Below are 15094 nucleotides of genomic sequence, written 5' to 3'. Positions count from 1 at the left end.
CATTTGCAAGTAGAGACCACACAACCCAGATGGACGTTTCTACTGCATGGGCACCACCTGAATAAACGTAAACTTGGTGCACTGCTACAAGTTTTGTTTTCGCGCCTGTTATGCACGTGGCACATACGACAACGATCGAAGGATTACGACATCCTAAAGGTGACGGTATGATCACGATAAAATGACAACAAAGGCATGAGCACAACGGCATGACGATGCTGGAATCACTACGACAAAGTTACCGCGATCGGACAATCAAAACGGCATAATAACGACTGCAAAGACGACCATGGGAGGACGACGCAGCAGTGATAACATTCGCGTTACTACGAGTATATGACCAACAGGGGACTACAACGTTGCGCTGACTACGGTGATGTGATGGTGACTGCAGGATGACCACGAAACGACGAAGCTGGTCTGACCACGATGCGGTGACGAAGAGAAAGGCCGAGCTAGAATGACGACTACCGCATCACGACAATGTACGACGACGATTGTGCGACGCCGATGGCGAAAAGACAGTGGCATGATGGCAGTGGAATCCCTACGAGAAAATGACACCGATGGAACAATGATGACTGCATATGGCCACATTATGATGACGGCGCGATCACGACGATAGAATGGTGGAGACGCACTGGTCACGGCGCAATGACGACACAGCTCGAATATGGTGTCAAGATGACTACGACATAACAACGCAGTTTCATCGACAGGGTGAAAATGGCGGATAGATGACGATGAAATGACAACGAAGGAACGATCACAGTAGAATGAAGGTGAATAAACGACAACAGAATGACGAAGAGGGTGGGACAAGTACGGCGCGTTGGCGCTAGAGCTCTCATCCATGCTCACTTGCATTACTAGCACCCGCCCAGTCTTTCGTTCTTGTCATCTTATTTTTGGGTTGTTTCCCTCAATGAAGCAGCACTTGCTTTCTTAATTCACACTATTTGTGGTTCTTGTTTGAGCCATGTTCGATGGTGTTGAATTGGGCAACCTTAATGAGCATTCTATTTGTTTTGTTGGCGCTATGTTCGGCACAATGGAAAAACATAATTCGCTCTATATCTAGGGTTTCCATGCACTACGTCTAATAATATGGGCGTCTTTACTTGGCACTTATGAAGTACCAGCGCTGAAGGTTCAAGATGCCACACAGCATCCCTTTGTAGACATCGCGTGCATTGTTTAGGAATAAAAACAGAAGAAAACATTCAGTGGTGGTACGGTTGGCGATGGGCAAAAGCCATACAAAAGAAATAAAAGGGCTTTTAGGGCGTCATAATTCCTGCGTGAATAATTTGCAGAGCTAGAAAAGCTGTAATATAGTCCTATCATTTTACAATTTTTTTGGTGAATACTACGAGGGCGAACGACGGCGACGCTGGATTCTGGCAGGAGCACTCGCATGTCTCATTTATTTCTACAGCTTCTTCGGCGAAATATCCCCCTGCATTATATTTTATTAAAAGCCAAAATGGCAATGCTTCTAGAACCAAAATGCATACGTGTTTTTAGTTCAAGAATTTATACAGCCGTCATTTTTTTCCAGTGCACCAGCGCTCGAAATAATCAATGCCAGCCAGCGTAGAAACGCCCACCCACGGTGTTCCAGTGGCGCATTGTGCCATCGACAGTGCCTGGTGACAAAAGTAAACGGTAGAAAACGACAATGCTAATCGCACAATCTCGCAGCTAACCTAAACGGATAACAGAAATAGCGAATCGACGCTGCACTGGTGCGTCACCGCGACCGGTGGCACGAACATTGGTTATGCAGCTTCTAGTCCAAGCAAAATGATGTAGGCTTGATTAAACTGAAGCGCAAAGTTTATTTTACTTGAACCACGCTCACGGTAAAACGTATAGCACCAATGTGAGTCCCGATGCATGTTCAGTTGCAGTGCATGGCTACCGACGGCGCACAGCGAACCGGCGCGTCCGTGCTCGCATCGCAGCTGACCGCGTCGCGAATATCGGCATGCTTCCTTCTTCGTGTGAAATTCATCATCATCACCACCACCATCATCATCATCATCAGTAGTAGCAGCTGCAGCAGCCTATTTTAAGTCCAGTGCATGATGAAGGATACGTTAAGGTGGTAACTACGGCAACGAGACACTGCTGCTTGGAAGCGTTAGCGGTTTGTTCCGAGGCGCCGTCAGCTACAGATTCCATGTGAATCAGAAAAAGGCCTAGCGATGACATGGTGGCGAGCAATCAGGTGAGGCTGCCGGCGGCGCCAGAGCGTAGCCGCGCCCACGCCTCTGTAGCTGAATGGCCACCACGTCGCTGTGCCGCAGGGAGATCTTGCAGGGATATCTGAGTGATAGGCAGATCTCGTCGTTCGCCAGCAAGACCGCCGTAAGCCGGCAGTCTACGAATTGTAAACTGGATACTGAGGGATGGCCGTCTCCCAAACGGGGACGCGCCTTCAATCAGATCCGGCGCCGTGGGTGTCATAAGCGGCTCCAGCGAATCAACGACACGAAATCAAGGACTTGTCACTATTTGCGTCTGGAATATGCAGAAACGGATGAAATGATAGCTTATTTGAATTCCGATGGCGTTTGTAGCTCCTTTTTACACTTGAATGGTACTCCGCTAGACCGCTGTTTTCAGATATCGTTTTCTGAACGTAGAGAACAATTTACTGTGTGCAATACTCGCCATTTTCTTGTTATATTGCATGAAGGAACTCTTACGGTGAGGCGATCCTTTTGAAACCGCACGGCAGCACGATCGGCGATGTGCGCTTGCGGCTGTTGGTGCATGGCTCTCATGCAGCTTTCTGCGCAAGACACTTACTTCTAGGTCGTTTTTCACAAGTAAATTCGTCCTCGATGATCGTCCTCTTAACTGCTTCTCAATACCCACACTGAGAGAAACGAAAAAGAAAGCTACGCCAACCTTGCTAAGGTTACAGTTTCGTAAAACTTAATAACAAAGGGACCCCTGCGACCCCATGTACGTTTGGGAGGCTAAACGTTGTGGCGCTTTGTTACTTACGGCGCTGCGGGCCGTTTACACGCGCGCCCTGGGCAGCGCTAGTTTCAAATGCGGCGTTTGTTTGCAAGGTGTGTGGGGGGGGGGGGGGGGGGGAGACCGGGCTAGTTGGTATTCCATATTCATAAAAGAGCGCAAGAGCAGACATAGAACACAAAAAGAAGCGACACGGACAAGCGCTTCCTTCCAACTTGCGTTAATTAGAAAGTAGCATGAATATATAACCTCGCGCGCATGATTACACGCACATATATTTCTGCACGTTATCAAGACTTCTACTTAATCTTGAAGAAAGCACCAAGCCTAAGAGGCCCGCCACTTGCCCGAGATGGCTCTAAGTAAGCAAATTGTCTATCCGTCAGTGCTAACGAAGGTTTTTCTGATGCAGTAGCCTGTGCCAGGCAGGAGCTTTTCCCAGAGAGAAAGCTATCAAGAAACTTTCAGTAGTACTGACGTTGCAGTTTGAAGCATGAGTGTGAAATTCTTGAGTTATTATTTAACAAAAAACAAGAAATAAGTAGTGGTATGGTACGCATATGGGCACCTCTTTTCCACAGATAATTGGCAGTGAATAATAAAGGAAAAGCTTATCAACGTTTGAATACCGGTCGAGATGATTTGTCGTAGGTAGGATCATCATTGCGAGCATTTGCGGTGAAGGTAGCGCTACTAGACTTATTATTTAAAAAGTTTGAGTATAGATTCGAAGAGACATTTCATTCCACCGCCAGAATTTTAAATTATTCCAATATTTCTTTTGTTTGATGGTTTACTCGTGTCGAGTGGCAGCGTCTCTTAATGCCTACTTTTTGCTGACAACGTCCTTATGCTGCACAGTTCACCGGTTGCAATTCCCTGTTGCTCCCGTAAAAGCAATTTACTGTTCATCAAAAGAAGCCTCGTAGATGAATTCTGGAAACTTACTGATGACATCAGAGGGCGGCATGCACCACAGGCTTTCTTACCTATGCGTTCAAGAGTGTCAAAGCTTGCGAATGGCAAACACGTGCCCTTGCTGAACAAGATAGTGGTGTCATCTACAAGGTTATTGGCGAATATTGGGCCTAAATTGGGGAAACACTCTATCTAAAACATTGCAAGCGGTATCAATGACGATGCACACGCATTCCAAGTGAAATAAATAAAAATAATTATAGCGCCAAACGCAAGAATTATTGTAATAACGCCATTCTCGTATTGGAATGAAATTTCTCTTCTCCTCGAAAACTGGCATCCTTGATAGTTCCGACTGCTAAATATCTCCAGAGGACTGGCGATGTGAATTACGAATGGTATATTCCTCATGTTCTTACTGTAGTACCCGATGAGGTTTAATAGCAGCGAAGGCACTGAGATAAGAGTATACAATACTTGATAATTGCTCCAGAACGCAGTTGCTCTGTCGGTCGTCAAGGAAACTGATTTCCGGAGAATCCCACTCTAACAGTTTTTGCCGGCAAATGTGAAATAGAAGGCACATGACACTAGTGTGTTGCTGTTTGCTTTATTTGTTGGAGAATGAATACCATACTATACATGTTATGGTCAGACGTGTCATTACCTTTAAACAAAAAACGGCTTTCACATTTTTCAAGGCTGTATTGAAGTGTTTACGGCGTTTAATTTAAAACAACGACGTTCACAACTCATACTAACAGCGCTCTCCCAAGCCTTTATTTTTATCGTATGGAACCGCACATAGCTCTTAAACTATTTGAAGGTGATTGCATTAGAGTTTTGTCACATGAGATAAATTTATTGTAGAGCTTAGGCGTCGTAACTGTATTACAGCGGTGTACTGGTGTACTGGCGACAGCTTGAAGTAACTGCAGCTTGTGGTAATATAATTGCAAATGTCATAATAATGTACCTGGTAGTGCACAGGCATCATCAGCAACAATCGTTAGGGTACCTTACTTTCTTCTACTATGGAGTATGCATACTCCACCACATTGGAATATGAAGTGTGGTGTATTGCAGGGTATTCTCCTGCATAAACTTCATGAGGATTTCTCCTTGTCTGCGCCACCGATCATCGATGCTACGGCTGTAAAAGCAGGGTGCCTGATTACAGCACCCGTTGAGTATAGTCTGTGAATCTTTAGTGAATAGTAAACATATTCAATATTGAAATAAGTTTAGTGGTTTTCAGCGAACTTAACATCTTTTGCCTTCAACTTTGGTGTTTTTTTAAATTCTAACATTGGCACGGCTGCACAAGTTTTGACTACAGGATATCAATTTACATGAAAGAGTGATTCTGTGTGTTTTACACCTTGTCGGCGACGTTCGGGAGCACAGAATGTCACGACTTTTCTTATGCATCCGTCATTATCTGATATAGCACTCCTTTTGGAGTTGGAATGCAACATTAATAAAAAAATAGCATTTGATGTTCTAACAAACATAATCGAGCCCGCTCATCCTTTTATTCTGCTCAATTTTCGCCTAGTGTTATAATAGCATGATTGACACTGTGAGTGTCAATGTGCTGTGTAACCATTTTATGTAAGCGAAGTTTTATAATTTAGGAGCTTTTTTCGATGACTTGAATTATTCTGGGCGAATGCTGCTTGTTTCTGTCACTGATTGTAACCAAACTTCACTTTGATTGTTACAAGTATGATGCAGTTTCCTAGCACTCCTGACAACCTATACAACATGAAGACAGCTGTGTTAAAAAGGTAGCTAATATAGTTTGCGAGAAACTAAGGTCTATTGAGACCATTAAATTTTAGGCTCAGACCTGTGGATGGTACTGCTTAATGAATGTTCACCCAGTAGAACTACTGATAATATTTTCTTCCAATAGAATAAAATTCAAGTTTTGAACAGGTGAACTTACACTAGTTTAAAGAATGACTCATTTCATTGTTCAAGTAAGACAGAGGTTCAACAAGCAACAGAGAATCTTCAAAGCGCGAAGAGTTGTAGTAATATAAACAGTGCTCGACTTTGCGAAATCTTGCACGTGGTTATTATATTGCTCATCCCATTCTTCTTTTACTGGGAGTATTCATTGTTGCTTTATGGTGATACCCGGTTAACTTTTGATCTCCTTAGTTGTTTATTATTAGGCTAATACCCTTTGCTTGATTGGCTTTCGACAAAATGTGTATTCGAAATCCGCCGCCATTTGCCATTTCTCCTGATGTTAGCCAAACACATCTTGATACAAAATGTATTTTCCTAGGTCTTCTTTCCTTGTGTTCCGAACGTCTAAACTGTTTACCTTAATTCCTCTTTTGATTTCTGACAAGACTAGGTATACTGGATCAACGCTTGCTTACATGTGTATACCTTTTTCCCTTTTGGTCATTCCTCCTCCATGTAAGAGCTGACAGAAGTGCCTCTACCCGCTCCATCACAGTCACTTCCAAACACACTCTTCCTGTTTGATTTTAACACTTCGCCTTCTCTTGACCTACTATATGGACCGGCTTCACCGTCAACAATAAATGTAAGGGTGAGTGAGCTATGCACAGGTAAATACGCTGCTGAGGGAAATAGTTGATGCCCTGATGACAAGTACATTTGTCGAAACATGGACTGCAGCTACGTCCCCTGTTCCAACAATGTTAATCGATATTTATGTTTTTCTAACGACGAGTATTCGAAGAAAATAAAATTGCTTCTGTGATCTCACCTTTTCACTTATGTCAGTGTGTTGGCTTGACAGTTTCCTCAATAGCCACCTGCTGCTCCTGGTATGAAGTGCCTTCATAACGGTTGCAATAAAGGATGTGGGCTATCGAAGATAATATAGGCCAGGACACGCGAGTGTCGAGTGAACTGCATTGCTGCGCTATCAGCCTCATCAGCCAGGCTATTATCTGCGTTCGAGGCCACATGAAAGCACGGGTCACGTAAGCACTTCCTGAACGCGGATGTTAGTGTGGCTGATCCAGGCAGATAGCATAATGTAAAATTCGGTTTACGCGTCCTGGGCATGTTTGTTCCCGACAGTACTTCATCCAAAGAACGAATACGTTCGTTAAAACATAATACATGAAAAGTTACTAATATAGCTGCTGGATCGTACAGCACAGATTCAGCATACACAGTCTTCTGTTTTGTGAATACGGGAAGCAGCTCTATTTAACGGTGGAACCGTATACTAGAGATACCATTTTCTAAATTTCTAAATTCATTCCATTCATTCTTCCTTTTCTTCCATTTTCTAAGTACGAAAACACTCGTATTTTGTAAACCGCTCTGTATCTTACAGCTGCTCGTTCTACGGAAATGACCTTTATTTACGGAAGTGTTCTGTCGGAATTGCTAGGAACTTTTGCCGTAAGACGACGGTAATTTTTTTTACTGTGCACTATCTAATGTAATGTCCTATGAGACAGTTTAAATTGCCCTGAATTTTGGAACATTTCTGTAACATTTCTATTATAGTTCAGAATTATACTGATAAATGAGTCTCTGACCTGCGGCCGCTGCGAATGCTTCTGGCTGCCAGGAACCTTTGGGCTACCATTTGGTCCATTCCTTCTCGCACTAAGTGGAAAGGCACGCTGGCTATCGCGCACGCCCACACGGTCTCGTCGCTGCTCACGTCCGCTTCCAATCTGTTGAAATAGTGGAGGAAGCAAATTAAGCCCGAATGATATTGACAGTCCGTATACCTTCACATTCGCTGATGACAGCAAGCTTCTTGTCTTTTGCTCCGCTATTCTAATGCATTTTAGACAAAACGACTAATTTTTGAACACTTGCTCTTCGTAGTTGCAACCGTCAACCGATGTACGCGCGTCTGCTCGTCCGTGGCTTCATTAGGGTGTTTGCTTGGTACAAGGTTCGTGGTATTTACCGTCAAACTGGCAGTTAAGATTTAGTGTTGTTCCTCATACATTTTATCAGCACGAAATGCTTTGAGCCCTTGTCGTCGGCGACCTTCGAGCGACCTTGTCCCAAAAGTGAGGGCCGTTATCGGGGCATTCAAACTAGATCATGCGGGCAACCTGTCTAAACTTAAAAACATGTTGTCTCTGGCTCCCAACCCTTGACCCTGAACCGCATTATATGCGCTAGCTACTGCCCAAAAAACTTTCAAAAAATATTCTTTCCAAGTTATTCCTTATGTTAAGAATATCACTTAACTGTAACACCTAGTACGCTGAAGTTTAATTTGTCATTTCCAATAGCGACGTTCAAAAGGCACATAAAGGCCTTCATACACGTCGTTGTCATCTATTGGTACTGAGACAAGGTAATCTCTGCTCTTTTGAACGCCAGGGGTCCGAGAACTCCTCGGTGCGGGATTTGCGCCACCTCGATAGATGGCGCTATAGGCTCCGTAGGTCTAAAACCCCTTGATAACTTGAAAGTAGCGACACTCTCCTCCTCACGGCGCTTTCCTCCTCGATTCTCCTCGCCCGCCAGCTGCGCACGGCGCGCTATTCCTCCTGGGCTCCCGCGGACGGGCTGCAGGATTCTATGGGGGTGGGTTATTTTGGGCCAGTTGCGCGCCCCAGTGGGGTTGAAAATTTTGAGAAATGCTAATAACAGCATCAATAATGCTGGAGGCAACGTTTATGAGGAGGTTGGTTTTTTCTTAAAGCCGTATGAACGGGGTATACTGATTTAAAGGGAGCTTTGAGGCGAGTTCTATATTCCAGGCAATTTTTCTGCCACGTGATCAGATGCTTTACTTCGTGCGTCTGGTCTAGTATTGCTTGTGACACATCCCTTTGTGTGTGGCTTATTAGGCGAAAGCCTTAGCCCTCTGTTTCAAGGTCCCGTTGTGAGTGCAGAAAATATCACGTGACCGAAGGAAGGCGGGAAGCGAACCAAAGCATGTGCAGCCGCGTATAAGACATGATTAATGATTACCAAAGTAATGATTGATTAGTGATTGGATTGTTGTTCATGCACCCTAATCCACCCCAATCGGTCTTAATACCCTTTCATCAGCACTTCACCTTAATCCACCATAATCCGCCTTAATCCTCCTCCACGCACGTTAGTCTTTATTCATGCATCTTAATCCTTCGTAATGCACTCTAATCTACCTTAATATTCTTTAATACACTCTAATCAACCTTAATCCTCCCTAATCCACCTTATGTCAACCACTAATGATTCATTAATTAACTTGGGTAATCGTTCTCTTATACAGGGGTGGACATGCTTTGGGTCCCCTCTGGCCTTACTTGGGTCACGTGATACTTCCAGTTTACAACGCGACCTTGAAACATCAAGATCTAAAGGCTTTCACCTTAAAACTTAAAAAAAGCACAATTTTGCCTAGTTAACGCTCATCACCTACAATACTACGGGGATACTTATCACTAATTTTTTCAGAGCGCAAAGTAGAATCAATAATACTGCGCTTCCGACTGAATAACAACAGTTAGTGACGTGCGAAGTGATGGAGCTGCCCCAGAATATGAAGCATACTCAGGACAACCACAACAAAAACGCTGGTGAGTAGGCCGGAAGAATGAAAAAAAAAATGCAGCATTACGGGATGCTTTGCTACGAGCTATAAGAATGACTCCTCAGCTCGCAAACAACGCTGTTCTTTGTTAGCACATAGTTGCTTCGGCCAATGTCATGCAGCCACTGCTTCCTACGCAAGCCGTTACGCTTTCGTAGTGGTATCATAAAAATGGCATAACCATCTTCAGGCTTCTTGCTGCAGTTATATGCGCAACAGCCCGGCATAGCGCTAGCACATAGGCCAGAAACACTGCGCACAACGTTCGCTACGCCGAGCTAAAGCGCCGAGCCAGCCGTGCTCAGGAGGAAAATGGCGCGAACGAAAAAGAAAAACACAAGCAAAACTCAAGATCCGCGTGTTTCCAAGGGAAACGGCAGGAAGACTAATCGTCGTGCAGAAAAACGGGGGCTAAATTGGTTGCCGCGGGGGAACGAGCAAGGGGCGAGGAGGAGGCGAGGAGGTCGCGCGGTGGCGGCAGAGTTCAAAGAGTGTCGATACTTTCAAATTATCAAGGGACTTTACGTAGGTCCTCATTTAGGCGCTTTTGTTTATCCAGCTGGGCAGTTCTCTCTGTCTCCCTTGCCCCTCTCGCTCCCTGTCGTGCCGCCTTCAGCCGGTTTTCGTATAGCTGGGCAACGTTCACATGGACCAGTGCACAGTATAGCGCGGTGCGATGCGGTGCGGCGTGATGGAGTGTTCCACCCCACCTCGCCACACTGTGGCTCTGGATTGGGACTAGTATAGTCCCCAACCAATCTGTTTTGCCGGTTGCCTTTTGATGCAAACATCTATTCTCAAATACGGAAGATCCAGCAATTCTTTTCAGGTGAAACACTGTGTTATCCAATAAAGCGCTCGACCAAATGTATATTATAGCAGATTTTGGGAACGATTACATTCAAACTAGGGCCATCCTGAGATCCAGAATTTCGCTAATGAGGAAGTCTGCTATAACGCAGCGTTAAAGCCGACTAATTAAGTGTCTTAAAAGCTGGCATTATTGCAGATAAGTAGCCTTTTCGCATTACTAACTCAACTTTTTTACAACTCAGCAGATGTGATAAAAATAAGTTTTGAAAATGCTCCATTTGGCTTACGCAAAGTTATTGCGGGGAATTTCCACAAATTACCGAAGGGCAAATCTACGGAAGTCCTGGAGATGTTCTAGCGGGATATGTAGCGAGATATCTTACGCCCTGCTTTCCTTTAATTTAGTGTTTTAAAGCACCTACGTTGTTAACGTATTGAGAATTATTGCAGGCGAATATTATGGCTGAACTTATCTCTCTATGATCGTCGACGTTAAATCAATGACCATTCGAGCAACGTAGTGACACACCGTGTTAGTGAAGGCGCGCTTCTTTCAAACTTGTAGCGATGGTTCTGAGACTTACATCGCTTCGTCTATATGCGACATTCAATGTCTGCAGTATCGGTCCTATTTTGTAGGGTTCTGCTTGCTAAGAAACAATTGAGCATGACGGCATGACGTATCACGACGGCAGGACGATAACGGGATATTTCTGAAGCGATGATGACCATAAAACGACAGTGTGATGACGTTGGCATGAATGCGTAGGTATGACGACGATGATGTGACGACGACAGTATGGCGAGAGTGCGTTGGCAAATTTAGAATGCCGACGATGGAGCATCCATGACGGAATCACGACGACGGTACGATAACAAATGCATAACGACGTAGGTATGACCACATCGCAATGATGAGAATGGCATGACACTGTATGAGGCCAAGTAGAAGACGAAATATTTGGGGTAACGGTGGCGTGGCGACAACTTCATCACGAAGATTGTACAACGACAAAGCTGTGACGACACCGCAATGCCGAGTCAGATCATGAAGCTGAAATGATGAGGGTAGAATTATGATTGCCTGACAACTGTATGAGGACAATGGAAGCCAGCACAGTATGACCACGACGGTACGACAACGGATACATGATAGTCACGTCCTCACGGCAACGAAATCACAACGATGGCATCACAACGGCGACATAATTATGACTAAATGACGGCAGCATGATTTCGCTAGAACGATGAAGACGGTATCAGTAGTCACAACTGTGAAAGGATAGCCTGAAGGTTACGACATTTATATATTGGCATGAAAAATGTGTGACGACGATGGCGGGACGGTGACGACATGATGAGAATGGGATGAAGAAGATAAATTGACGTTTATGGAACGACCTCGACGGCATCACGGCGACGGTATGACAACGAATGTGTAATGACTATTTATGGTGACTCAATGCCGACGATCACATAACAGTATCAGGGCAGTAATACGACAATGAGTAGGTGACAATAGCAGCGTCACAAATAGCGTATGACGAGGCAGCGTGACGATGACGGTATGAAGAGTAGGGTGAACGAAACTGAATTGACTATGAAAGAACGACCACGATGGCACCATGGCAGTGGCATATGACAACGAATGTCTAACCACTGTATGACAGCAAAGGCATAACGAAGACGGCATGGCAAGAGTAAGACGACAAAGCTGGAATAATTGCGATAGAACAACCACGACCATATCTGTTCTCACCACGCCGAGCACATAAATAGTGATTGAAGTTGGTGTGAAACTGACTTTTGTGTCGCCGTAAAAAAGTAAATGTGTATATGGATAGATGGATAGATATATGGATGGATGGATGGATGCATGGATGGATGGATGGATGGATGGATGGATGGATGGATGGATGGATGGATGGATGGATGGATGGATGGATGGATGGATGGATGGATGGATGGATGGATGGATGGACGGATGGATGGATGGATGGATTCAGAACTCCTGAATTAGGCAAATAATGCTTATTGCATTAATACCCACTTTCCGGCTCCTGCATCTAAGCCCCTACACCTGAGAACTTTGGCAACTGCGTCTGAGCCCGAATAGATTACTTTGACCTCTGGGTAGGACAAATAGGCATGTGCCACACAGTATGCACCACTGGTATGTGCCCAATGTCCGTCAATACCACGTAATGTGTTTACGCCAGAGTACATAAAAAAGACATTAAAGTTTCTCCGTTACTGGGCGGCTTCCAACCCGCGTCGCGCGGGTTTCTCGTGTGCAGCAGCCCGTCGCTTTAGCGTGCGGCACAACGAATGCGCGCGCACTGCAAGGGATGCATTCTCAGCGTTCTCAAGCACCGATGCCCCACGCATCTCGGAGGCCATGCGAGAACCTTTCGGTGAGGACAAGCTTTGAGACCGCGCCAGTTGGCGTTCTATGTGATTGTGAATTATAGCGCACATCCAGACAATGACAGGAAATGAGGAAGACAAACGCTGGTGACACCCATAAGTGACCGAATTTGTCCAGAATGAAGCACAAGAAAGGACCGCGGCTGCAGTTCAAGCCTCATATATCATGCCTTTCGGAGGAAGCATAAGGTGTCGCTACACTGCTTCTATGCTGATTGCATTAACGTGCACATTCGTTACGAGATGAAGTCTGCCGGAATAAAATTTCGTTTAGCATCGTTCAGGTTGGGTTGCAAATGCGAAGGAAAACGTGCGCAAGATGACCCAGTAACTGGAATGAATTAGGAAGTACAATAAAATTTCTTAATTACCGGAGGGCAGCTGTAGTATGCTGGAGTTAAGTTTAGCACTGGAAGAAAACAAGCATAAGCATTGGTATTGTGCAACCATTACCTTGTCCTCAATGAGTGATTTTTAGGTAATAAACATGCGCAAACTAAAGACTTCCAAATGAGCTTTCTGACTGTCAACACTTTGCTATCTCTCAGACTCTGTCATTTGAGCAATGTTAAAACAGACTCAATTGATATACTGAAAATAGTTACAATAAGACCTCCTTTTCAGACAATAAACACTTGTCTCACAACACACTGGCCTCTGAATGTGAAAACAATTAGTTTTCACATTTATAAGGCCACAAAACCAGACAGAAAAAGATGATGAGTCTCAAGACAAAAACAAGAATCACTTAGACTAGCTACATTTTCGGTGAATCGTAGCTCTCGTTAATGCCTTCTTTTTTTGTCAGCGCCACCTTTATTTCTAAACTATTTGTTTGCATAATCAGAAACCCATTTCTTGCTATTATACTTTACATAGCTGGCCGTGAAATCATCCCGCAAAAGTAAAACTGTAAAGCTTTTGATAGGACTTTTTATAGTCGAGCATACCTACGAGATGACTACGTGTAAGAAAAGGTTATTACGACATTAAGCTACCATAATTTACTTATAGTGCTTGTTTTTGTTCTTTGCACAGAATAATGTATCCTCTATGTAACTACCAAAAATCCTTTCACAATGATTGTCCACGTCTAGCTTCCAAGTTCTCATGTCAGGCTCGCCTTCATTAACAATTCCTAAATAAAAATAACAGATTTTCGCAGAATACGTAATACTTCAATTTGTTAAAAACTTCACTCTGGAAAACCAGCTAATGATCTGTATTCTTCCCTGAAATAAAAAAGCAACTATCTGGGCTCGAAATCATAGCTTAGGAGAAGGCAGGTCTTGAAGCATTACTCAAGCGAAAAATGGTCACTTAAATTGGTAAATGGAAGAAAAGTAACGTGCTGACCTTAGAAATCCCTGCGTCGTGTCTAAATTGCTCAATGGCTTTAGCGGTATGTCTAGATGTGCCGAGTCGTAGAGTATCTTGCCGATGATGACAAACGGTGCCGCAAAGAGCACGACGCCTTGTACGCAGTCGGCCCACACGACACCCCGAAGTCCGCCCTGCAAAAGTAGCGCCTTGAAGAGATGCTGAAGACTTTGGCCAGCATACAGTTTCTCTGTAACGTTGCAAGCTGTGAAAAGAGGGTTCGACTGGATTGACAGACATAAAAATTGTGGCACTTTCGCTCGAAGCTGAAGTATTGGAAGTGATACCACAGTTTAGCTTCGTAGTGAGGGCAAGGTAAATGTACCTGGTAGCGAAGCTTCCATAGGAGCCCATACGTTCAAAACATGGCGGTCCATCGCCGGTTCATGGGGCTTAGCGCCATCTGTATTTGGTGGGAACACTTCCGGCGGAAGAAAAAATAACGTCACGCCACGTCCGTTAAAAGCAGAAGTGACGTCATTTTGTTTTCGGAGGCGCGAAATTTGTTTTGTTGTTCTTCCTTTGGAGATATATATTCAAATGCCCCGCCATTCGACTTGATGGGCATTTCGAGCTTTCAGCGTGGAAAGCGATGCACGAAAAGGCCAGCCGTACGGTTGTCGAAATCGCATCCCTGCGCAGAACATACTTTCTTTGGAGGCCGACGAAAGCTTTAGGTGTAGAGTGCTGATCCTATTGTCGGATGCCAAGTCCGTCGGCCAGCGCAGTCGCACGAAAACAACTACACAATTATCTGGCGGTCGTAACTCACTACTTTTGACTGAACAGATTAAGAAGCAATGAAGCTACCCGCTTCACCAAATTCAGACAAACTTCGACAAGCAAGAAAGCACAAATTGTGAGGGGGGCGTGTTTCAACAGGTGACACGAGTGCGCCTTTCTGCCCATTTCAAGACGTGCATTGCACTGCGACTGATAGTGGCGTCAACGCCCCCTGTAGCGATGGGCGCTGAAAAGAAATGCATTTACTACTAATAATAAAATTAAACG

The 15094-nt window shown here is 44.5% G+C and overlaps 1 protein-coding gene across 1 annotated transcript in view; it reads right to left on the bottom strand.

The window, feature by feature from the left end:
- LOC135908332 (putative sodium-dependent multivitamin transporter) overlaps window positions 1-14368 on the bottom strand; it is a 74111-nt gene extending 59743 nt beyond the window's left edge. Inside the window, exons 1-2 of the mRNA XM_065440089.1 lie at window positions 14060-14368; window positions 7452-7592 (exon numbers count right to left, since the gene is read on the bottom strand). Coding sequence (XP_065296161.1) covers window positions 7452-7510 — 59 coding nt within the window. The 5' untranslated portion in view covers window positions 7511-7592; window positions 14060-14368. The remainder of the gene's footprint in view (window positions 1-7451; window positions 7593-14059) is intronic.
- Between the last annotated feature and the right edge of the window lie 726 nt (window positions 14369-15094).

This window comes from Dermacentor albipictus, chromosome 6 (assembly GCF_038994185.2).
Source record: "Dermacentor albipictus isolate Rhodes 1998 colony chromosome 6, USDA_Dalb.pri_finalv2, whole genome shotgun sequence".
Taxonomy (NCBI): Eukaryota; Metazoa; Arthropoda; class Arachnida; order Ixodida; family Ixodidae; genus Dermacentor; species Dermacentor albipictus.
The sequence above is the reverse complement of the archived record's forward strand: the minus strand, read 5'-3'. Positions and strand labels throughout refer to the sequence as shown.